This window comes from Aquila chrysaetos, chromosome 21 (genome assembly GCF_900496995.4).
Source record: "Aquila chrysaetos chrysaetos chromosome 21, bAquChr1.4, whole genome shotgun sequence".
In the NCBI taxonomy this organism is placed as follows: domain Eukaryota; kingdom Metazoa; phylum Chordata; class Aves; order Accipitriformes; family Accipitridae; genus Aquila; species Aquila chrysaetos.
This window is the reverse complement of record NC_044024.1, coordinates 24,091,853-24,115,628: the sequence shown is the minus strand read 5'-3', so window position 1 is coordinate 24,115,628 and position 23,776 is coordinate 24,091,853. Positions and strand designations below refer to the sequence as shown.

General features: G+C 58.3%; 2 protein-coding genes across 3 annotated transcripts; one reads left to right on the top strand and one right to left on the bottom strand.

Annotated features, from left to right (window-relative positions):
• Window positions 1-1,914: 1,914 nt before the first annotated feature.
• ZDHHC9 (zinc finger DHHC-type palmitoyltransferase 9) lies at window positions 1,915-15,992 on the bottom strand. Its single transcript, XM_029997113.2, has 10 exons — window positions 15,882-15,992; window positions 15,215-15,486; window positions 6,858-7,018; window positions 6,118-6,276; window positions 5,002-5,139; window positions 4,799-4,847; window positions 4,409-4,511; window positions 4,135-4,238; window positions 3,429-3,597; window positions 1,915-2,614 (listed from the first exon to the last, which is right to left on the bottom strand). Exons 2-10 carry the CDS (start codon window positions 15,379-15,381, stop codon window positions 2,510-2,512), a joined length of 1,155 nt encoding a protein of 384 aa, XP_029852973.1. The 5' UTR covers window positions 15,382-15,486; window positions 15,882-15,992; the 3' UTR covers window positions 1,915-2,509.
• A 1,052-nt stretch (window positions 15,993-17,044) lies between these two features.
• Window positions 17,045-22,792, top strand: UTP14A (UTP14A small subunit processome component). Of its 2 annotated transcripts, XM_029997097.2 has the most exons (14): window positions 17,045-17,180; window positions 17,402-17,472; window positions 17,755-17,819; window positions 17,978-18,120; window positions 18,286-18,441; window positions 19,399-19,518; window positions 19,603-19,697; window positions 19,942-20,065; window positions 20,156-20,233; window positions 20,690-21,047; window positions 21,212-21,591; window positions 21,664-21,851; window positions 21,923-22,022; window positions 22,403-22,792. In XM_029997097.2, the coding sequence occupies exons 1-14, from the start codon at window positions 17,121-17,123 to the stop codon at window positions 22,673-22,675; spliced, it is 2,211 nt and encodes a 736-aa protein (XP_029852957.1). In that variant the 5' UTR covers window positions 17,045-17,120; the 3' UTR covers window positions 22,676-22,792. The 2 variants fall into 2 exon arrangements, 1 of the variants encoding a protein (XP_029852957.1); XR_005931050.1 differs by having other exon boundaries at window positions 17,057-17,181; window positions 17,400-17,472; window positions 21,664-22,022; window positions 22,403-22,553.
• The last annotated feature ends 984 nt before the right edge of the window (window positions 22,793-23,776 follow it).

Genomic DNA, 23,776 nt, shown 5'->3' with positions numbered 1-23,776 from the left:
ACCTGCCAGGAAGGCTCGGGGAGGGAGCTGGGGAAGGGAGCTGTGTCTGCAGGTAACAAAGCTTCCCAGGACGCTCCCCAGCTGCACCCGCCAGGATTTGTCACCACTCAGCCGGGGCTGTGGCACCTGTGCACTGAGACACCCCCCCCCCTTTCACCCACCGTGGGGGGACAGCAGGACGCAAATAAGACAACGCAGATAAGACACCCTGGAAGTGTGAGATGTAGAGGCTGGAAAAGTCACAGGGAAGGGGAAAGAGGCAGCCGGCTTGGGGAGGCACAGACAGAGGCATAAGCTACAGCTCAGCCATTTTTCAAACCAATTAAGTTTCCTTCATTGTTTTAAAATTAAAAAAAAAAAAAAAAAAAAAAAAGAAAAAATAAAGAAACCCCAACCCTCGCCCTACCCCCACTTCCTTCACAGAGAACCTGAACAGAGCAGACAGGAACCACAGGTGCAGGCAGCATCCGTGACGGCCCCAGCAGGCAGCACTCGACACACCGCATTAGAAAATAGATTAGTAAAACCAAAAAATACACTTTTTCACAACGACTTTGAGATTTGGTCAGTAGCGTGTTGGGGCAGGTGGGAGAGGAGGGTTGGCTCCCACTGCCAGCGGGCTGTGCATGGGGCCAGGCGCAGCAGCAACCCGGGGCTGGTCCCAGGACCCCCCCTGCCCTGGCTGGGGGGGGGGACACGGGCCAGGTCTGGCTGCAGGGTGCCAGCGGCTGCGGGCCGGGCAGCTCCGGCCCCGCTGGCAGTGGGAGGCCAGGGCTCCTTCCCTAGTAAGCGCCAGCAGGGAGCAGCTGAAGGCAGCTGCGGGGCAACTGTGAACCCGCTGCCGGAGCCCAGGGCAGCAGCTCTGCCCTCTCACCCGGGGGGAGGAGACCCCAGCACGACGGGAGAGGGGGCAGCACCGGTCGCCACCTTAATACCACTTCACCCGCTGCCAGGCACGGCCCAGGTCAACACTGCGAGAGGCCAGGGATGAGGAGCGAGTTGGGAGGCACGCATCAGGCTCCGGAGGGACGAGGCTCCCCACTTCGCTCCGCTGTCGAAAGCGGGATGGCAAATGAGGCCAGGGAAGAAGCAGCAGCAACTTCACGCTGCCAGGCAGGAGCATCACGGAGAAACAAGCAGAACTGCCCCGGCAGGACATCCTCCACCTGCCACCCACTCACCACATGTCTGCGGGGAGGCACAGAAGTACCCAGCACTCGTGGTACAGGATGGAGAGCTGCCAGGGCACAAAACGGCCTTCCCTCCATCGCCAGCCTTTGCGGGGACCCTGCAGACATGAGGCTCTTCCCAGCCCGGCTGCCAAGCGCGGGACAGGGAGCGTCGCAGTGGAAGAGGAGCCTGGCCATGGCACAGAGGTCTCCCACCACCGCCTGGCCCTGGCCTCTCCTCCCTCCTCTGCCAAGGAGATGCAGATGGCTGGCACCGCACAGCCAGCCCCAGGACAGCCGGCAAAGCCCAGGGGAGATTCAAGGCTCTGAAAGCCAGTCGAGGATGGCTGAGAAATGCAGGGCAATGCAGGGGGGAGAGGGACACAACGACACGACACAGAATCAGGGCTGAGGTTCTGCAGAGCAGCGGCTGAGCGGCGTGCCACAGCCTGGCGGGCAAGGGGAGGGCATGCCTGTGCTCGGCGCTGGCACCCAGGAGCAAATGCAGCCCCGGCACTAGCCAGAGACCCAGTGGCACAGGCAGACCCTTCCCTGCAGCTCGATACACCCCTTGCACAACCGCTCTGCGGCTGGCACGGGGCGGGGACAAGCGGCAGGAAGACGGGCTGCCCCACTCCTTCCCTTGAGCCCCCAGTTAGGCGTGAGCCCCGGGGAAGGAGGCCCCCGTCTCGACCGCTCTCACGCCGGCTAAGTCACATGAAAAGAAGGAGCATGGGAAGGAAGCTACTTTAAAAATCGTTGCCAGCAGAACTCCTTCCCGGTTGTTTTGGCCCTCTTGGCACCAAAATGTCTCCCGACAACCCCTGCCACGTTAACCAATAAAACAATGCCACAGATTAGAGGAAGGAGGAAGGAGGGGAGAGAGGACGCTACTGCCATAAATTGCTTTCCCCTTCCCATCAGGATTCCTCAGCAGTAGGGAGCAGGCCGACCCTAACGTCGCTTCTGAGCTGCTTGACCACAAGTCGTCTCGTCAAAGAGTCGGGGCCAGACGGAGGGACAGCCCCAGCCACCGAGCCGGTATTTAGCATCCAGGACAACCTGCAGAGCAAGAGGTCCTGCCTCGGCCTGCAGGCAGGCCAGCCTCAGTGGTGGTGAGTGCCCCTCGGTGACCAAGGTGGGCTACTCACGCTCGTTATCCTTTGACACCATGCAAGGCCAGCGCCAGCCCGCACTGCCTGCACATCGAGGTGAATAATGACTAAAGCAAAATGGCCATGAGGAATCGTTTGCCTGCCATCCAGCCCATCTCCTCCTCTCCTCTATCACTTCCAGCTTTGATTAGACAAAACAAGAAAGTTCTCCCTTTCAAGCAGATGCTAGTGCTCTGCTTGCCCAGCGTCCTGGGATGGGACTGGGAGCTCCCCAGACGTTAGCTGCTTCTCTTCAGGCATCTCAGCATTGCTCAGGGATGGCGCAGGGACCTGGAGAGAGAAGACAGCGGTGACTTGCATGAATACACCCCAATACAGAGCATCTGTTTGAGCACACAGACACTTGGCCCTGCTGCCCTGCTCCTGCCTCCAGCTCAGCTCCACCAGGTAGAGGTCTCAGCTGTGCTTGGGAAAAGGAGAAACCAGGGACCACCAAACAGGCAAACCAGCAGCTTCATGAAGATCTGGAGCACTGGACTGCTCCAGCAGAAGTGGTCTGGACTGTTTCCACCAGAGAAACAGCAGCTCATGCCCAAGCAGAGGTAGGTCCAGCCATTTCCCACCATGTTCAAAGAATAATTTAAGTGGGAAGGGCACTCTGGAGGTCTCCTGTCCAACCATACCCTTAAAGTGGGGCTAATTTCAAAGACAGAGCAGGCTGCTCGGGACCACATCCAGTGGGGCAATGGCTTTCTCCAAGGATGGAGATCCCACACCTGCCAGGGACCTTCCCAGGGACAGCCCTTCAGCTTGCACTCAGTGCCAAAACAAGATGCCTGCAATCTCCCATCCCTCCTCAACCCGTCCTAGCCTCCATAGGTGCCAGCTCCTGGGCACTCTCATGGCAGGACTGACATCAAAACGTCAGCCAGCTGTGATTTCCTTTGAGGAAATCAAGAGACACTGGTTTCCAGGGCCAGAGCACAACGGGCTTTTCATCGGCAGCCTCTCGACAAGGCCCCCACATGTTGCTTTGTTCCTGCTAAGTCACACCATCAGCTTTCTCTCTGCTGGCCCAAAGCACCAGCAGCTCCAAGCAGGCGCAGCCCACTCACCCCCCGGCCCTGCAGAGGGAATCACTCACGGCGCTCAGGTGAGGAAGGCTGCCATCCTTCTGCTGAGCGCTGCTCTCCTCTGCCTGCCCACCGGGGCCCTGAGCAGCAGTGGGCTCTTGAGTGCTGGGCCCCCGTGGGCACGACTCCTCCTGAGCTGTACTCTCCTCTTGCTGCAAGATGCCCCGTCTGTCCAAGACACTGCAAGAACAGAATCACACCGTCAGAGACGCACGCCTCCCCCGAAGCAGACTTCTTTTCCTGGCAGGAAAAGTGCTGGTGGAAGACAAACACTGGGGAAGGGGTTCCTCTCCAAAACAGGCCGTGCACAGCCCAGACCTAGTTTACAGTGTTTATGTTCCTCCTGTGAAAACCAAGCCCCTTGGAGAGCAGCCCAGTTCAGAGGGTGGGAGCCCACTGAAACAAGTGCCCTGGAAAGAGCCTCCGCTCCAAACACTGCCCCAGGGAAGGAGAGCCACTCCTCCACCAGCTTCCCAAGCCCACAGTGATAGGGAGCACACCACAAGCTTGAATCGCTGAAGATATGAGAGGAAAGCAACACAAGACCTTCCTCCCCAGAGCATCCAGCCGTGTCTCAAGTGACCTCCAAATGTCCTGAACACACACAGCGCTGGCAGAAGAGTGGCCAGGTCTGGTGCCCAAGCAAGGAGAGCTCCTCACAGTCCCTCACTGGGACCTTGGGGGCAAAAATGGCAGGGCTGCCCCTCGAGAGCTTACCTGGGGGGCAGAGGCCCACAAAGCACCTCACAGCAGTTCTTCACTATGTTGCCATGGCTGTAGGGATTCTGCACGCGGTTCTTCCCAGTCCAGGAACCCTTAATCTGCAACGGTCAGGGCACAAGCTCAGGTCTGCTCCACCGACACCTGCCCCCAGCCCGTGGAGCGCTGCCTCAGCCTGCAGGGCACGTCAGCAAGGTGGACGCAGCCGTGACACACTGAGGAAGCGACGAGAAACAGAGATGGCTCAGAGGAACAGAAAGACTCTACTTACGTCTTCGTTGGTTGTCTGATTCAGTGCCACCAGGAAGGTGTGGAACCCAGTTAACCCTACCACCGACCACAGCGTGAAGAAACAGATGAGCACCTCCAGTACAGTGAGGACAGTTAAGGACTGGGAACAGCTTGGGAACAGTCCCAACCCAGCTCTGTCGCTACCCCAGGCACACTACCCTAACTTCTCTTCTTCTCCTAGACATGGTTTTCTGTTTTACCCTCCTCCCAAAAGCCACAAAATTGCTCCCCGCCTTGTAATCGTGGGGCAAAATGCCCTGAAAGACTCCTTAGAGAAGCTTGGGCATCAAGGCTCCAGCCCCTCCATAACACAGCTCACACTAACCCCCAGATTTGGAGAAGCCAACCCCTCTGCACTGTGGAAGGATATGTCCCTGGGGTTTCCTTCAACGTGTTCAGAAACCCAATCTTCAGAGATTCTGGCAATACAAAGAGAGATATTTCTTTTCCCTGGAACATCGCACCGAGTCCAGTTCCCTTTCCCACTCCATTGTTTTTGCATTCGCAACACCATCTGTATCCCCCCGCTCCCTTAGCCAGCCCAGCCATCCACCTCTCCACAGCCAGACTCACTCAGTGCTACGTAGACTATGTTGAAGGTGAAGATGTAGATGGTGAGGAGTGAGAGCGAGAGGATGAAGAGGTAGAAATAGCGGTAGTTCCTCTTCCCCACGCAGTTGCCCACCCAGGGACAGTGATGGTCGAAGCGCTCTGTGAAAGCAAAGATGGAGATCAGTGCTGCTCTAGCACGGTCCTGCCTGCCTCCAGATGCTTACTCCTGTGCCCCGAACTCAAAAATTTCCAAGGCTGACAAGGACTCCCTGGGCCATCAAGTCCAACCCTCTGCTAACTCAGGGCCCCACATCATGACCCCCTTTCCAGAAGGGGAGGCCAGGTAAGAAAGTGCAAAATCATTTTACTAATGAGTCATTTTGCACTTTAAGATAGAGTTTAAGAGCTTGGCCCCATGTACGTCTTCTCTCCCAGAGCCCTGAGGTAGAATAGCTTTTACTAAAGCAGCACACAGGTTAGATGAAGGTCTGGGGGTTCAGAAGTTCTTATCTAACCCACGTGCCACTTTACTCCTACCAGAATAATTAGCAGAGGGTTCAAGGAACTGCATAAACACTCAAAGGGCTGGGAACCTGCAGAGGAGGAAAGGGATCCAAAAGAACGAGATTTCTTCCTTGAGAAGGGATGCTGAACACGAGCCAATCATGATATGCAAAGGGGCTAAGAGAGCCTCTGCTATGCAGCAAGGAGAACAAAAAACAGGGGCACTCAACATAACAGCAGAATCTCTGTGCTGATGCAAGGAGCTGCTTTCATGCAAGACACAGCTCTCCAGTGGAACCCTCTAGCCCAGCAAGGCCAGCAGTTCAGTGAAACTCAAAAATGGACTGCACATTTCCATGGACAAGTTAGACTTAAGTTAGACTAGTTATTCCCAAAGAAGTACTGGCAAAGATGAACCATCTGGCTTCAGGTTCTGAGCAAATCTCAAGCTCCTTGAGCTTAAGATGAGGCAGACTGCCCCGTCTGTTCACACACCACCATTCCGGACTTGCTCAGCAGGCGCAGTGTGAGACCCGATACGGAGCGAACCGGGTGCAGGTCTTCACCTGTTTTCTTCCAAAGACTTTCACCTAACACCCAGGTGCAGGAGCAGGCGCAACCTCTTCTACTCACCCACACAGTTGTCGCAGATGCTGCAGTGAGAGGCACGGGGCGGACGGAAGATCTTACATGTGTAGCAATACTTCAGCTTCACTATCTGGTTGTTGATCTGGAAGTTTTTAATCCGTGGGGGCGGACGCTGACCCTGCGGCACGGTCCCGTTGGTGGCCTCTGAGAGAGGGAACCAAGCAGAGATCAGACCTGCTGCTACAACACGACAGGCCTAGAATGACAACTCGCCTCCCTGCTTTTCCTACCAGCGGGATCAGAGCCTGCTGGGTCTAGAGCCAGCGGCTGCAGCTCTGCTCACGCGGTCCAGAGCCAGCCTGGCAGCTTGGAGGCAGGAAAAGGGATGCCAGAGCTTTCATGGGCATATTGAGAAGGGCTGGGGGGTGGTGTGATGTGTCACCCGCATCTACCAAACTTCCTCTCTACCTGAAGGATCAAGAGGCCCACACCAAGCTTCCAGCACCCCTTCCTGAAAGCAAACTCAGTTTATACATATACAGCTACAAGACAGAAAACAGCATGTGAAAAGGTTCCCAGAAAGGGAAGCAGGTACATCGCACCATCTTTTTGAGACTCAGCCAAGCAGAATTAGCCAGCAGGTGGCAAGATGCCCCATTTGGGGCAATCCTCACTTTTGGAGGGCCAGCTGGGAAGAAGGGCTCTCCAGAGAGTGTAGCCTATAGATACGCCAGAAATACAGAGGCTTTTCCAGCTGTTACTAGCTTGGCTGGCTCTGCACTCACCAATCTCCATCTCGATGAAGGCTGCCTCGTCAGGCAGGGCTCTTGGGATCACCCCAGGATCACTGAAGCTCGTCCGCAGGAGCGTAGCCATGGCAAATAGGAAGAGAACTGCTGCAAACACGGGGATGGCTGGGGACAGCTGGACTGCCAGGTACCGACACCTGCAGAGAAACGTCAGGAGGCGATGAATCAGACCACTGCAAGATCTGCCCGAGCCAGGGCCTGAAAGCCTGGCAAGGTATCAGAGTCCAGACTTTTCTGAACACTGGTTACATCCAGAGAAGAGAAGCTCTTCAGCACTTCCTTCTGATCCCACCACCACTGGGAAATACCCCTGGGGCAGCTCTAACAACCAGCCACAATCAAAGTACCACCATGTTTTTAACCAGCCAGGCACAGAATACTTCCCAGCATTTTGTTTTGTTTCCAGCTCCCATTTTGCTCAGAGTCACGGGTGACGCCAGAAATGCAACCAGCCAGCTAGAGGGATCTTGCCCAGAGGACACCCGCTGCCACCAGCTGCCAAGGGATGGACCATACCTCCAGGAGAAGCACCCATAGCCTGGTCCAAGAGCCCACCACTGGAGAGAGCTGGGAGGCATGGAAGCACATTGGAATGGTGGGAATCTCTGGCTGTCCCCTAAAGAGGCAGCAGCTTCCAGTACCACAGAAATTACTTTCCAGGGATTAACTGTGTCCTGTGCTTCTCAGGAACGGATTCACATGGAAGTGCAACATTCCCGTGCAACAAGATGTCTGGCTTCCTTCGACTTTTCTGAGGCAATGCTCCAAATAAAGCAGAAAGGCTCTTGCCCCAAGACAACCCCAGCTCGAAAGAGGAAACACGGCATAAGGTTTGTTTGCTTTACAAATACAGAAAAGTCCAATGAGGAATTTGTGTTACTAATCCGGCTGATTGAGGCAGTGCAAAGGGAGCAAGGATATTAATCTCACTGTGGCCCATGTCACTTCTGGACACCCGCAAACATGTCTCCATGGGCACTGCAGCACAGGATGTGCAGAAGGCCTGTACAGAAGTCATGGTTTAGAGATGTACTGGGCTGAAAGAAAACATATTTTTAGGCCAATTCCTTCAGAAAACCCCATTTATGTTGGGCTGAAGCTCCTACAGAGGTTTCCTACGGTTTAAGGGAAACCCCACCCAAATCCCAACACTTGTGCAAAATTTCACCCCTCCTTGCATGCCTTGCTTCCCCAGATTCCTCCCAATGAAGCTGCATACCCAGGCTTTCCAGTAAGCCCTGACTCCACAGGGCAGGATCCAACCCAGACTCCCGCTCTCCACAGCTGCTCTCCAAGAAAGCGTAAGGCTGCTGTGGTGAAAGGCATGGGATTACCCTCCCCTGTGGGTCTGTCATCCTGAGCAAGGCGATTTCTACAACATCCATAGCATTAACTATTTAATTCTAGATAGCCTTCCCACCCATAGCTTCTGCGAACGCAATAAAGTTTCTAGCTCCAGCTGGTTCCTTTGCAGCACCGAATTCTGCCAGCCCACCATCCGCTGCAGGAAGGCTCACCAGGCTTTAATTTGCCATTGCTTGACTGCAGTGACTGTCCCCTGCGTGCGACAAGGTACAGAAAGGGCTGCATACTGAAGCTACAGTATGCTTTGGCCACAACTGCAACATGAAGTGTCCACAGCGATGCACAGGGCCTGTCCCCTAAACCAGTGCTGTTAATTTTAGACACTGCAAACTCTGCGGTTACTCAAAACAACACAACCCTTAGAGTCATCCACGTGCAGAGTCCTGCCTACATTTGAAGCCAGGCTGAGCGGCCGGAAGGCTGAGCTTACCGTCTTTAGGCAGCCAGCCTAAGATAACTTTGCTTTCCCTTTGCAAGGGCAAAGTCTAGAAAGAGAGCTGTAAGTCAGTCAGCAATTAAACAGAAACCTTGGATCCCATTTTGGGAAGGAATATGGGTTTATTCTTCGAAAAGCTGGACACGGTCTGCCCCGAAGGGCTGCAGCTTGACCCTTGTCCAGCTGACACAACAGCTTTTATAACTGTTGTAACAACATGAACATATCACGGGCTTAAAATATGGATTCACGAACTGTGTTAAAGCTGAGCCAAAACTGCGCCAGAGCTTCCAGCCTCAGATATACACTAATGCCTTATAAGTTTCTTCAGGGTACTGTCAGCAAAGAGATTTATTACCTGCAAGCACATGATCCGTGCCGGGTGTACTCTCCCAAGCACAGACCTGAAAGCTTTACACAGCAGTACTCAAGAATAAACAGGATCAGTCCCTGCAGCGACCCGCACGGTCCCCGCTCAATCTGCGTATGAGCACGAGCGTGGGATGTGACTCACTCCCTGCTGACCATTTCCTATGCATCTTTGTAAGGAAACCTGCCCTTTGGGGATGCAGCAAGTCCTGCTGTCCCTGAGGCACAGCAAGAGTGGCCTCAAGATTGATGTTACCACACCGCAGAGCGTGGCGTGGGAATGGGAAGAAACCTCTGCAATTTTAGGAGATGAAAGAGATGAGTGAGCCACAGTCCTCCATGCTGCAGCAAGGGAAACAGCACCATCCAGCTGGTATCCAGTCCTTCCATCCATCCAGCTCCCAGCGTGGCACAGGCACCAGGCAGGTTAGGTCCCCAATTCAGGAGGGGAGAGAAGCGATTCCAGACAGACTGCCTGTCTGCCTGGAGGTGGGCAGGGGGGGAGGACAAGGACAAAGCCCCAGAAAACACCAGATGCCTGCTCTCCTGTCCGATGAGGAAAAGATACCAAGAAACTCACACAAGGAGGGATTAACGCTAGCTCCTTCGGCCTCCATTCACTGAAGCGCATGAGATGTCTGCTCAGCAAAGCCATTGTGCTGTTGCCATCGTCTCTCCGGCACGAAGCAAACATCCAGGCACTGTGCTGGACGCTCAACCCCGTCACTCACATGTGCCCTGGCACAGCGGGGGCTGAGCAGGGCCCTCCTGCTTCCCCAGGTAGCAGGGCTGGCAAGCGCTGCTGCATCCCCTCGGCACAAACACGGCCTGGAGGCGAGGTCAGAGATGCACAAGCAAGACAAACCCCCACCACACTGAAACTGCATCCCGAGACCCAACACTGAGCCCACCACGTGCCTCCTGTCCTTCCCTGCGCCGACAGAGCCTTGCTTTGAGGAAGGTGTCTTTCAGGGAACATGCCCAGTGCATCTGCCATGGCAGAGAAAGTCAAGTGCTGTCCAGAATGGCTGAGCAACAGGTAAGGCCACCATGTGAGGTTTTGACTTGGTACTCACTAGTGCTGGGGAATCTTCAGTCTATGCCTTGTCTACAGCACGATTACGCTCGGCAATTCATTTACACTGCTAAGTACCAGACATTTTAAAGATCTTTTGTTTGGGAGAGCTGAGAGTCAACAGAGACACACTGTTGGCATGTAAGGATATTGCTCCTCCTCCGCTCCCAGTGTGCAATATCTGTGTTCTTGAGCATTTTGTCATCTAATAGCAGACAATAACAGCACTATCACAAGTCATCATCATGGGGGGCGGGGGGGGGCGACGGACACAGACATAATGACTGGGGGGTGAGAAAGGCTTAAACAAAGACATCATTAGAATGGGGGGGCTGGCTGGGAAGCAGCAAGAAGCAGCAGCTGGGAGGTGCCATGAGTTCATGGTGCAAGGACTGCTTGACCGGTTATTTTGCGACCACTTGGGAAGGTCTGTTGTAACCAGCCCGTTAAGCAAAGCTCTGGAGGAAGGGGAAAACAAACACACCAGCCCCCATGGAAGTGGTCTTCAGCCACAGCCATCAGGCAGCACATCTCACGGCCAGGTCCCTCCAGGGTTCAGCGGAAACTCTTTTGTACAATTCATTTACATCTCACTTGCAAATCACCTATTTAACTTTCCTGTGTACTCGTCCGGAACGCTAGCAAAGCAAAGCAAAGCAGTATCTTTACCAAATCTTTGACCCTCACCAGAGCACTTACAGTCATCTGCACCTCCCAGACCTGGGACGACTTCCAGAGGCTGATGTACTTGCGGTAAGTGCGGAAACCGTTGCTCTGAAAACCTGGGTAACCGCTGCACTGCAATGCTACAATTTGGGGCCCTTTCCCAAGCAGCACTCAGGCAGAACTGGAGCTGTCTACAGAAACTCTCCCCGTCTGTCAACAGTGACACAGAAAATGCTCGCTAGAGACCCACTTCAAGTGCAGTTCCACTGTGAGCACATGCCACGCGCTTCCAACCCAACCGATGCGGCAGCCGACTTCAGGCAGGAGACAGAAACGTTATGCCAACGTTACTGCTCTTTTCCCAGCTACACTCAAGTCTCCACACAGGCAAGAGAGCACCCCGAGATCCGTGTGGGGAATGGTGGTGCTACAGAGGACATGCACGCTGCAGGGAGAGCGAAGTTGTCTTCCGAAAAGGAGCCCGTGTACAAGAAAAAGGGCATGCAATTCAAAAACCCAGGAGCAGCCACTTCACGCAGAAACGTCTTCGCGAGCAGAACTCTGGATACCAACAAGCTTACCTCTATCGAGAGAAACTATAACTACTAAGAAGCACCGATCAACTTGTGTGTAACTTTTGACAATGCTTGACATAGACCTAACCAGAGGTAAAAGCCATCTCAGAAGCACCTCTTTATCAGTGTAAAATCTTGGATCTTTGGGCTTTGGGGGGAAAAAAGAAAAAAAAAAAAAATTAGGTCACATGAGGGGTCAGCATAGGTTTTCTCAACTCATCAGAAAACAAAGAAATGTTAATCTCTACATAGCTAAGAAAGTAGGAAAAAAAAATAAAGTGATAAACATGCTTGGTTATTGGAAAAGCAAACAGCAGCCCCTTTCCGTACGCAGGAGCCTGGCATTGCTGGCGCTATCTTGCGTGTAACGTTTACAAACATCAAGCATTTGTGCTGAAAAGCTGAAGACAAAAGAAATCCAGTTCTCTCACAGCTGCTTTGGAGAGCTGAATGGAGAACTCTCGCTTCAGGAGGGCCATTACAGACACCCTGGCAAACTGCAAAGAGGAAACTCCCAGCAGCCAGAGAGAGGACGCTACATCCCATCATCTTAATTCCCAAATGGATTTCACAAGTGCTTTACCCGGGCTTGTCCTCGTGCTCGAATACCACAAGCATAGTTAGACAACTAAGCGCCCCATCACGAAAGCTGACATACCCATTAAGTGTCTGAAATAATGCCAAGAGGATATTAAACAGAATTTTATGTGACACATTACGGTCACAGAGTAGACCCAATTAAATATAGGTCTCGGACCCTGCAGGGACCAGCCTCAGCCCTTGAGCCGTAGGAGCTGCTTTCTGCCAAGCTGGTGGTGAGAGAGGTGCCCTTGGGCAGAGGACTCTGATCGCAGCAGAGCACTTCCCCAGGAGCCAGTACAGCTCCACGGCCCTCTGCTTTATCTGGGAGGGAGGAGCCGGACCTCCAGGTACAGCACTGATAGCCCAGTCAGCCCTCTGGGTCACACTCGCTCCCCAGTGAAAAGCCTTACCCGATTCCAGACCACAGCTTTGCAGTCTAGGGGATAAAAACATAAAAATTCCCACACGTGGGGCTGAGGCAGCTTCAGACCATTCAACTGGAGACACAGCAGATGAGCCGATGGCATCAGAACTACTTGGAGGAAAAAAAAAAAAAAATACCACCAGCAGCAGCCCAAACAGAGAGGCTGTCATTTCATGGCTAGGGAGGACTCTTTCAGCGACGAACGCGGTGGCTTATCTCATGACGTGCGATGCCAGTCACCACCGGCTCTCCAGCGACAGTGTTTGTAATCAGAGCCGAGCCAGAGCAGCCTGGAGGGCGAGGATCAAACCCGCACTGGCTTGGATCGCGTAGCGAGACATTTTCTGGCTTCAGGCGTCCCCAAGCCTTGTTTAGACAAGGTGTGACTGCGCAAGTGATTCAGCTGAATGAAATAAGCATTCACAACACAGGCACCCCTGCAGTGAGTGTACAAGAATTAAAAGGACTCCTCCACCCACCACAGTCTGCTTCTCTCCAAAACCAGATCCTAACAACCCGAATTGTTCCTCTGTGGCACAAACTTTAAGGGGGGAGGAAACCACGAATTTCCGTGCAAATGCTGAAGAATTTGCCAAAAGCTGAAATGAATAGGAAACACAGCGAAAAGATCAAGGCCGAGACCCTTAGGCAAAAGCACCCTAACGCAGGCAGAAGGCACACAGGGTAAGCAGGGGTCTCGAGCAGCCAAGCTGCTCATCTTCTCAGCTTGGTCAGTGAAACAGACGTTGTGGAGTGTTTCTGGTTGGGAAGGCAACATTTCATCCCTATCCCAAATTCAAAAATCCCCAAACAATTTCAAAACAAACCCATCTCTTTCAAACAGAAAACATTAAGGTGTTGTGCACTGAGAGAACCAAACGGATATTGTGGATTTCCCCAAACTTTTCCTCATCTCCCCAGTCGAAACCACTCAGCCGATTTTACTAAAATTCAGACACGATCCTGTTCCCAGCAAAACTTCCCCTGGGCCAGCAGCCCCCGCAGAGGACACCCTCCAGCTCTGAGCAGAAGGCACGTCCTGCACGTCTGGGTGCGAGCGACCCCTCCTCAGGCCTCTGCCTCCCAGAGCACGGGAAGGGGTTTCTCAAAGAATTTCCAGTCACGTACCCGCTGCGCCCACAGCCAAACTAACCATCGCGCCGCCGACTCTGCCGACACGGCCGAGGACTGGAAAGGCAGCCCTGGTTTGCTCTGCCCCACGCAACCACGGCGGGCAGCTGGCAGGGGCAAACGTGGCAGAACGGGATGTGGCTTCGCTCTTCTGCTAAGGACAGGCTCCGCAGGGAGTGAGAGCAATTATCCCTCACAATAAGTGTTTCTGGAGCAGTAATAAGCGTTTCTGGAGCAGTAACACTTATTAGTTCTTCCTGCAAGGCAGGAAGTCTTAGCCCCATTTTTTCAGATGGGAAAAAAACCCAAACAACAAAACAAACAGCGGTGTCATTTCATACCTTTGAATTCAGACTGAGTCAGGGATAATTTGGGCCCTTCCACACTCGGGAACCCCAACACCTCGCATTACAGTTGTACGGCGCCTGCCTCCAAAGCTACACAACGACTAAGCAGAAAAACCAGTCTCATACCTGACTGAGACCCGACATTAGCCACTTCATCGCTAATGTTGGGATGTGGCAAGCCTCGGCAGACTGTTCCAGAAAGCCCTTTCCAAGGCTGCCAGCGATATCCGCTAGTGAGAGGAGCTAGGGAAAGCAATGCCAGGCCAGGGGAAGTTGAGACAAGTCCCCTGGTCTGGGGAAGATGTCTAGGAGGCCAGCATCTGGGCCAAGAGCTTTATGTATCTGGAGGAATAGCCAGGGCTTAACCAGCGAGCAGTTTCTTCCGCTTGCTTTCCTGGCTTAAAGAGCTTTTGCATTACCCAACACTGTTTAGGACCTTCGCCTCCCTAAGAACAACATAAACATGCTGATGGAAACAGAGGAAGGAAAGTTTCATGGTTGTTTAGCTGATCCAAGCTCATCCTTAAAGGAGGCAAAAGGGGCAGTCCTGCCCCCTCCCCGCAACATCGGTGCTTAGGCAAACACGGGCTTTTTTTCCTTTTTGTTTGCTTTTTTTGTAGGACTAGTCTAAGGCCAGATCAGTTCCCCAGCCCAGCTCACCCAGGAGAGCTGTAGGGAGGGGGCAGGTCCTGCTCTTTTGGCAGCATCCGAGACTTCGGCCGCAGCTCTTTAGGCTGCTGAGCTGACCTAGGAGGGTGGCCAGATCCTCTCCAAACACCAGGGCTTCAGCTCACGGGAGGGTCTGCTGTAGCGCAGCACTCTGCAACACCTAGCTAGCAGGCAGCTGCAGGGCAAGTTGGATCAGCACTAAACCCCGGTGCCACCAAGCTCGCTCCTTATTTTGTTGATTCTCCGGCTGGGTCACCTCCCTAATTGGGCTGAGCCGGGGGCTGCAGGGACGCAGGCTCGGCCCCGCCGCTCGGCCCGCGCTGGCCTCGGCCGCTGCGACAGCAGTGCCCTTGCACCCCGGCCGTCCCCGAGCAGGGAGCGCGCCCCAAAGCCCTGTCCCCTCTAGCTGCGCTCAGGACAAGGGACCCGCAAGTCCCAAACGCAGGGAAGCACAACCGTGTGGGACAAAGAGCCAGCGTCGCATCGCAGGCAAAGCCAGGGGAAAGCTCCGGCGGGGCCCTTCCTCCCCCAAAACTGCCGGGGTCAATCTGCTAAGGGCGAAGCGGCAGGTCCCGCCAGAGAGAGCCGCACCGCGCCAGGCTCCCCTCCCTCTCCCGGGGCCACCGGGCAGACGAGCCCCCACCAAGCCCCGTCCCCGGGGCCGTGGGTCACCGGGCCGCCGCGGGGAACTCACTCAAAGGCGAAGAAGAGGGCGCAGGTGCCGAGGATGAGGAAGAGCGTCAGGTAGAAGATGCCCTTCTGCCGGGCCATCATGATGCGGCCGTCGCAGCAGAAGGTGTTCCTGCCCGGCAGCTTCTCCCATTTCCGAACCACCTTCTTCCTCGCCACCATCACCGACATGGCGGGGCCCTCACTGGGGCGGCGGCGGCCGCCACACGTCCAGGCGCTGCTCCTCCGCCGCCCGCGCCCCCGGCATCATCGGGGGCCCCGCGGGGCTCGGCTGGGCTGGGGGGAGAAGGAGAACGCCTCAGCACCGGGGCGGCGGCGGCGGCTCGGACCGGCGGGGCCACGGCGGGAGGGGGGGGGGGGGGCGGCGGCCGTCGCCATGGAAAACGCCCGCGCCCCGGGAGGGGTGTCGCCATGGAAACCCACCGGGGAAGGGGGGGGGGGGGGGCAGGGCGCGGCCAGGGAAACCCTCGGCCCTGAGGGGAGAGCCCGGCGGGAGGGGAGGGGCGGCAAGGTGGCCCCACACAGGCCCCACCGGGAGGGGAGGGGAGGGGACGGGGCAGCCCCCGCCCCGCGGACCGCGCCGGGACCCGGACCCGGGCCGGGAGGGGAGGGAAGGGAGGAGAAGGGAAGGGGAAGGAGCCCGCGACGCCGCCACCGCCACCGCCGCTCACCCTGTGCCGGTGCGGGCAGCGCCGGGCGGGCCGGGCCGGGCCGGGCGGGCCGCTCGTTCCCTCAGCGCCGCGGGAGGGGTCGCCACGCCCCGCGCCGCCGCGGGGGCGGGGCCGCGCCAGCTATTGGCCCCTCACAGCTCACCGCCCCGCCCCGCCGCTTCCCGCCTTCCCGTTGGCCGCGCGCAACGTCACTCCGCGGCCGCTCCCCCACCCCCCGCCCCGGTGCGGACAAGGGGAGGCGGGGCGGGGGGCGGGGCCGCCCCGGGGTTCGGCACGTGGCCGGGGGCGGGGCACGGCGGCGCCGGGGGAGGGGGGGCGGCGGAGGCCGCAGCCCCGGTGCGGCGGGAGCGGCCGGGACCGGGGAAGGGGGTGGCGGCGGCTCCGGGGGGGGCCGGGGCAGCCGGCGGGGCTCGGGAGTGAAGCCCCACCCCGGGCTGGTCCCTCCGGGCGGGGGCGTTCCCCCCCCCCCCCCCCCATTTTGGGTCCGCACACCCGTTTTCCCGGTGTTTTGCACGCTCAGAGCCTGCGTTTCGGTGCGGGAGATCCCGCCCGCCCGGCGGGGTGCGTGGCTGCCGGCGGAGGCAGGGCCGGCGCTTCAAACCCGAGGGGGAAAAAAAAACCAAACCAAAAACAATAAATAAAAAAAAGAACTTTCCCGGCGGCTGTTGCTATGGAGACTGAAGTAGCGGGGGTCAGCTCGTTACCCCCCCCCCCCGCTTTGGGGCCCGATTCGGGAGGGCGGCCCGCAGGCAGGGGTGGAGGAGGAGGAGGAGGAAGGATGCCTGGGGCCTCTGCTGCGGGAGCAGCTCTGCGACCTACCGGACCCCGTAAAAACAAACAAAACAAAACAAAACAAAAAAAACCAAACCAAAAAACCACGAAAGGCTCCAAAAAGTCCGGGGCCCAGCGGGGCAGCGAAGCCGCCGGTGCGGGGGAGCCGGTCCCGGGGTCCTCGCCTCCGCCCGTCCGCTCTCCCCGGAGAAACCACGGGTGTCCCGGGGAGCCGGGCGGGACCCCCGGGGTCTCCCCGCTCCGGGGCCAGGCCGGGGCGCGGCCCCCCCCGCTCCGCCCCCGCTCGCCGGGGCCCCGCTGCCACGGCAACCGTGACGTCAGGCAGGGCGGGCGGAAGCGCGGCGGGTGGCGACAGCCCGGGCGGAAGCGGCTGCGCGCTTTCCGGCAAGATCGCGAGGAGAGCGGCGCGGCGCGGCGCTTTCCGGCTGACCCCGGCTGTGCGGCGCGATGGCGGAGGACTGGCTGGGCGTGGAGGCGGCCGTGAGCGCCAGCGAGGGCGAGGAGGAGGTGAGCGGGGCTGGGCCGGGCTCGGCTCCTCCGGCAGCCGCCGCCGCCGCCGTACGCGGAGGTCCGGGCGCTCCCCCGTCCCAGGCGTCCCGGGGCGGCCGCAGCGGAGGGCAGCCTGGCCTGGCCGGGGGAGCCGGGACCTGGGGCGAGGCCTGGCGGTGAGGGGCAGGCGCCGCTGCCGGTAGCGGCGGTCGGGGCTAACCGCGTCTGCCGTGTGCCAGGGGCAGGAGGATGACGAGCGGCGGCACCGGCAGCTCCTGGAGGCGGTCAGCTCCCTCTCCGGACGGAGGCGGTGAGTGAGGGGGGTGGGGGGTGTCCGAGGGGCTCCCGGGGCTCGGCCCTGGGGCTCCGGCAGCAGCCGCGCTGCATCTCGCCCCCCCCCCCCCCCCAGCCCCGTTTCCCCCGTGAGGCTGCACGGGAGCGCTTTGAAAAAGGGGGTGGGAGGAAGGACCCTCGGTTCCCCGGCCTGCTGGCACCATCGCTTCTGCCTCTGCCGTAGCAGCAGGTAGGAGGAGAAGCACGTGGGGGGGGACGCGAGGAGCCTTTTGGTTTATTTTCTTTTCTCTTCTGGTAGGCGGAAGCTGGCAGAGCGTACGGAGGCAAGCGTGCAGGTGTCCGAGTTCAATGTCAGCTGCAAAGGTGAGATCCCTGGGAGGCTGGGCAGAACTCCCACTGTCCAACTGGGACGGCGCTGCCCACCCGCAGCTGACGGCTTGGTATTTGCTGTGTCTGCCCCGGGTCTTTGGGCTGAACGCAGCTGCAGCCCCTTGACTTGGTGGTGCGGGACCCTCGTCTAGGTGCTGGGGAGAAGCTGGTTCTGTCCGAGCTCCTGCAGCCCATCCGTCCCAAATCCGCCCTGAGCAGCGTGAAGAAAGAGCTGGCCAGAGTGAAGCAGAAAAAGGCAGTGGAGCTGCCGCTCAGCAAAGAGGAGGCAGAACGGGTGAGTGGGCCTGGGCAGGCAGCAGAGGGAAGTTCTGGCCTTACAGGGCAGAAGAGCTGAGCCCCTGAGTGCCCCTCTACTCCTCTCTGATGCTGACAGGCTTTTCTCACTCTTCACGCCAGTCTTTCTCTGCTCATCCTTTTCCCTTCTTGCCCCTGCCTGCAGGTTGTGAGGGAAGCTGCCTACGTCAGGACCTCTAAAGACGTGGGCAAATGGCAGCAGGTGGTCTTGCAGAACCGACGGGCAGAGCAGCTGGTCTTCCCTCTGAAGCAGGAGATTGCTACGGTTGTCCCCCTGGAGCAAGTGGCTTCAGCATGGAAGGTGAGTGCTGTCGGGTGGCACGCAGCTTCCAGGGATTGGCTGGGGCAGCTCGACGTTTCCTGGCTGCACTGGGAGGAGTGACGTAGGCGTGAGGAAGGCCGAGCCTGTAGCTGAGGCTCTGGGCAGGTGCGCACTGAGCTTCAGAAGATTAGAAGGGGAGTCTTCTTCGTTCCTCAAGCATAGCAGATGTGTAGATGCTCTCTGGGAGAAGCCGGGTAGAGGGTTTGGAGCCTGCTCTGTCCCCTCTTCTTTTTAGTCTTCCAGCCCGAGACACGCAGCCCGAGTCTGCAGTTTTTCAGTCCCTGCACTGAGCCAGCTGCTTGCTAGTAGCCCTTGGCCACTTGTGCTGAGGTGGGGGCGGGGGGGTGGGGGTGGTGGTTTGCCAAAGCCTGCACATCTGTAAATCTTTGTTATGAAAGAAGGATGCTTTTGGGTTTGAATGCGAGTTCCCGTGGGGGTTATGCTGCTGGCAGGAGAGTCACTGTCACCCCTGATAGCTCTCCCAGCTGTCCAGATGCTCAGGTGAGAGGCAGCCCCTGCCGAGCTCCCCACGTACCTGGCACTCGCCTCGATCTGCCCAAAGGCCCCTTTCCACTTCAGTGGGATGTGGTGTCGAGTGGCCTGGAACTCCTGCTGCCTGCTTCTTGTCTGGTGCTGCCCGGTCAGCACCGCCTGCAAGCCTATTTCTCTACCTTCAGAGGAATTCTGCCTGCCCTAACCTGGCAGGGTGGCTGGGAGGGCACCTAGGCAGGCCCGTAGCGAGCCTTGGGCTGTTGCGTGGGACCCATGAGCAGGGCTGTGACCCCAGCCCCCAGGAGGAGGGGCGCACGCTTCTCTGGGCCCTCCTGTGGACCTGCTGTGGGGCACCAGGAAGGATAGGGATGTCTAGGGGAGCGTTGGCTCTTGCAGTTGTTCTTTTCTCATCATCGTCTTGCTGTGTTTGTTCTGCCCCAACAGGCCCGAACTCCCCTGGAGCAGGAGATCTTTGGACTGCTCCACAAGACGCAGCAGCCCATCACAGACCCGCTCCTGACGCCGGAGGAGACTGCCTCGCTGCAGGCAATGAGCTTGGAGGAGGTGAGTGCTTTCCCCCCCACTGCCATCCCCTGGCTCTGAAGGCCTCTTCCTTGGCACTTGCCCTCACTCTGCACTCCCTGGCAGGCCCGGCAGCGGCGGGCAGAGCTGCAGAAGGCTCGGGTCGTGCAGTCCTACTACGAAGCCAAGGCTCGGCGAGAGAAGAAGATCAAAAGCAAGAAGTAAGGCCCTGCCCTTGCTGGGCTGGGTGCGGCGGGAGAGGGCCAGGTGCCGGCCTTGGCGCTGGAGCCGACCCTGTCCAGTGCGTGGGTATGGCCAAAACACAGAGGAAGGCAGGACGGCCCCCTTCCTTCTCGGCATCTGCAACGTATTGGGCAGCCTCCTGCCCAGAACAGTGCTGCGTTCCCAAAGGCCTCCCCGGCACCATGAGGTCTCACTTGCTGGCTCTCTGCCCTTGTTCTGCAGGTACCATCGCGTGCTGAAAAAAAGCAAGAGACGCAAGGCCTTAAAGGAGTTTGAGCTGCTGCATAAGTCGGACCCTGAGGCCGCCTTGGCGAGGCTGGAGGAGCTGGAGCAGCTCAGGATGCAGGTGCTGCTTTTGCGCTTCTCCCCCGCCCCTTGGGAAGTCCCTGCTCATGAGGGTGCTCTTTCTGATGCTCTTCTCTTCCTCTTGCCCCAGGAGCGGATGAGTCTTAAGCACCAGAACAAGGGAAAATGGGCCCGTTCCAGAGCCATTATGGCTAAGTATGACCTGGAGGTGAGAACACAGAATCACAGAAGAGTTTGGGTGGGGAGGGACCTTCAAAGACCATCTAGTCCAACCCCCCCCCCCGCCATGGGCAGGGACACCTTCCACTAGACCAGGTTGCTCAAAGCCCCATCCAACCTGACCTTGGAACACTTCCAGGGATGGGGCATCCACAACTTCTCTGGGCAACCAGCTCCAGCGTCTCGCCACTCTCATCGAAAAACATTTCTTCTTTATATCTAATCTAAACCTACCCTCTTTTAGTTTAAAGCAGTTGCCCCTTGTCCTGTCACCACAAGCCTTGGTATAAAGTCTCCGTCTTTCCTATAAGCCCCCTTTATCTATTGAAAGGCCGCAATAAGGTCTCCAGTTCTGGTTGGGGAAGGGGGAGACAGCTGAGGTGGGGCAAGGAGGGTTGGCGTGTTGTTTCTGGCCTGCGTTAGAAATGTCTTGATCCCCTCCCAGGCCCGCAAGGCCTTGCAGGAGCAGCTGGCCAAGAACAAGGAGTTGACGCAGAAGGTGCGGGTGGAGCTGCCTGAGGAGGAGCCGGCTGATATGCCTGAGGAGGACCTCACCTCAGTGACCGTCCCCACCGTCTCTGTGGGTGCCAGCGGAGCTAATCCCTGGATGCTGGGCAGGCCCAGTGACCCGGCTGAGGAGCCTGAGGTGCCAGAGGGTCTCGGAGATGCTGCGGTGCCTGGTGCTGCGGAGAGCAAGGAGGAGGTAGAGGAGGAGGAGATGTCGGAGGAGGAAGCTCTGCTACAAGACTTTGCGCAGAAACGGCACGTGCGGCAACAGCAGGCAGGGAGCCCTGAGGGACAAGGTGAGGATCTCGCAGCCACAAGCAGTGCGGGTCTGGTGTGCTGCAGGGTTGGGCAAAGGAAGGGGGGTCTGGGGGCTGTTTTCTGCCCGGTTTCACACGGCTGTCCTGCTCTTTCACTCCCTGCTCGTGGGTGACCGTTTCTCACCTGTTGCTTCAACGCGTAGGTGCTGATGAGAGGGAGGCAGTTTCTGAACTGCCAGGGGACAGCCCCGTCCACCCCGTCTGTGCCGAGGAGCAGGCGAGCCTAGGGATGGAGCAGCCTCCCCAGGCGCAGGAGGAGATCCTGCTGTCGGAGCAGCTGGGCCGGGTGCGGACAATGGAGGACGTTGAGGCTCTGGCCTCAGAGGAGCGTGTGGAAGAGCTGGAGAAGCCGGCGGCCACAAGAGCAGAGAAGCGAGTGCAGCAGCAGGAGGAAGGCAGAGCTGAGAACAGGCGTGCCAAGAAACCACCGGTCAAGAAGAAGATGATTAGCCTGCAGGCTGTGCTGTCTGGGAAGTCCCAGGAGGTTCAGTGCCCCAGCCTACCTGTGGTCATGGAGGAGGAGGTGAGCAGGACGGGCCTGCCCCTTGGTCCCAGGGCAGGGTTGACTGCAGGGGACTGACCCTTCTCTCCACAGGAGGGTGGCATCGACCAAAGAGGGGTCATCACAGAGGCCTTCGCCGGGGACGACGTCGTCGCTGACTTCCGCCGGGAGAAGCGGAAGGCAGAGCAGGCTGCGAAGCCGCAGCCGGTGAACCTGGTGCTGCCGGGCTGGGGCGAGTGGGGAGGGACGGGATTGAAGCCCAGCGCTAAGAAAATAAAACGGTAAGTGCGGAAGAGCTGCAGCAGCGTGCCTCAGCCCGGCACCGGAGCCTGACTTCTCACTTGCCCAGCAGGTTCCTGCTCAAGCCGCCCCCGGCGCCTCCCAGGAAGGACCAGCATTTGCCCCATGTCATCATGAGCGAGAAACGCAACATCCACGTGGCAGCACATCAGGTGGGTGATGCCCGGCCTCTGTGAGCGGCAGCGGCGAGCGCTCCAGCACCCGGGCTGGCCCAGAACCTTCCCCAGACCCGTTCCCAAAACATCCTGAATCCCTGCCCGTCCGCTTAGTTTCCAGCTTTGACAACCCAGAGGCCGGCAGGGTGATGGAGGGAGGAGGAGTTTACAGGGCTGCTCCCTTGACGGTGGCTGCTGCTGCTGTGCCAGCCCTCCTGGGATCTGCTAGAAGAGGGAGGGGATGGAGCGAGGTGGTCAGCAGGGGGCTGGAAGCACAGCACAAGTGGGAATCGTTGGCAGCGTGGGATGAAAGCAGCCCCTGGGGTGCTGGGCCAGGTTGCAGGGGGAGTTAGCCCCACCACGCTCTTTCCCCGCAGGTCAGCGAGCTGCCCTTCCCCTTCGAGAGGCACCAGCAGTTTGAGCAGAGCATCCGGACACCCGTGGGCCCCACGTGGAACACGCAGCGTGCCTTCCAGAAGCTGACCGCCCCCCGTGTCATTACCCGGGCGGGCCATATCATCCAGCCCATCTCTGCCGAGGATGTCCCCGACGTGGCCACCGCAGCTGGCAGTGGAGCCAAGCCGGCGCTAGAAATTGCGCCCAAGCGGCAAGAGCAGCCCTTTCGCCGCCCGCGCAAGAGAGCGCGATAGCTCTGTGCCCGTGTGTCTCCAGTGCTCGGACTGGAGCAGGCGGAGGAACCGGGAGAGGCTCCTGGTTCTGACCGGTACCTTCTACCGCTTTCCCCGCAATAAAAACTCCTGGGCTGCCTTGTCTGTGCGGTCTGGGTGGCTGCCCTCGCAGCGCCCCAGGGACAGGACAGCTGCTGCCCTCCTGCCTGTCCTTGGGGCCCCGCGCGGGGCAGGGTGGTTTTGGCCTGCTGTAACGTGAGTGAGCGGCTGGAACAGCTCGCTCGCTGCCGGTCAGGCCGGGGAGGTACGGCTTGGGGCTGGGAGTGTGGCAGGGGGGTGGAGCAGCCGCCAGCGCTCCCTCGGGGCCAAGTTTCACCTGCCCGGCCTTTTTGTCTTTCATACCCCCCCCTTTTATACATAATACAACATGTATGTATATATTTTTTATTTTTTTTAATCTTGGCAAAAGGGGCTTTCTCACAGCCCTGAGCCTAGCCCCAGGGCACCGCTCCTCAGGTTCACCTGCAGCTCCAGAGTAACTTCTGCCCAGCTCAAATAAACCCGATTAGCTGGAAAACGGGTCTGTAAGGTGGTGCTGCTGTTCTGCACACGCTGGGAGCTGGCTCCGCTCCCGGAGCAGCCACCCTGCCTTCTTCCTGCTGCTGAGCCCGGCCTCCCTGCCCAGCCCACCCCTCGGAGGGTGACGGCAGGGTGCTCGGTGCGTCCGCCACTAGCCTCCGCCACTAGCTGAGGGATGTGCCGGAGCCTTACGGTAAAATAGGGGCAGGCAGGGAGCCCCCCCCCCCAGGCCTCACTTCCCACGTGTGCTGTGCTCACGCCAGCAGGAGAAACACTCCCCAGCCCGAGCGAAGGAGCTGGAGCTGCTGCTGTTCCTGGGAAACACGTCCCTCGTGCCAGGGACGCCTCCTCCCACATTGGCACCGCAGCCTGGCCGGGGAAGCAGCCTGTCCCCCGGGCAGAGCTGCCGCCATCGCCCTTCTCCCCTGCAGCTGGGTCATACTGGGGAAGGCGGGGGTGGGGGGGGGTTGTCGTGTGGGGCTGGGGCCCGATTCTCCCCCCAAAACCACGCAGGGCTCTTCTGCTCTGGGTGCTGGCACTCTT

Excerpts from the sequence above, each read along its gene's own strand:
- ZDHHC9 (XM_029997113.2), bottom strand. The coding sequence starts at position 15,381 with ATGTCGGTGATGGTGGCGAGGAAGAAGGTGGTTCGGAAATGGGAGAAG. Across the intron at positions 4,848-5,001 it reads CATAGTCTACGTAGCACTGA|AATCTCTGAAGATTGGGTTT; the intron begins GTGAGTCTGGCT and ends TTGTATTGCCAG. Across the intron at positions 2,615-3,428 it reads GCCTTCCTCACCTGAGCGCC|GTCCCTGCGCCATCCCTGAG; the intron begins GTGAGTGATTCC and ends TTCTCTCTCCAG.
- UTP14A (XM_029997097.2), top strand. The coding sequence starts at position 17,121 with ATGGCGGAGGACTGGCTGGGCGTGGAGGCGGCCGTGAGCGCCAGCGAG. Across the intron at positions 19,519-19,602 it reads AGGCAATGAGCTTGGAGGAG|GCCCGGCAGCGGCGGGCAGA; the intron begins GTGAGTGCTTTC and ends ACTCCCTGGCAG. Across the intron at positions 21,592-21,663 it reads CTGTGGTCATGGAGGAGGAG|GAGGGTGGCATCGACCAAAG; the intron begins GTGAGCAGGACG and ends TTCTCTCCACAG.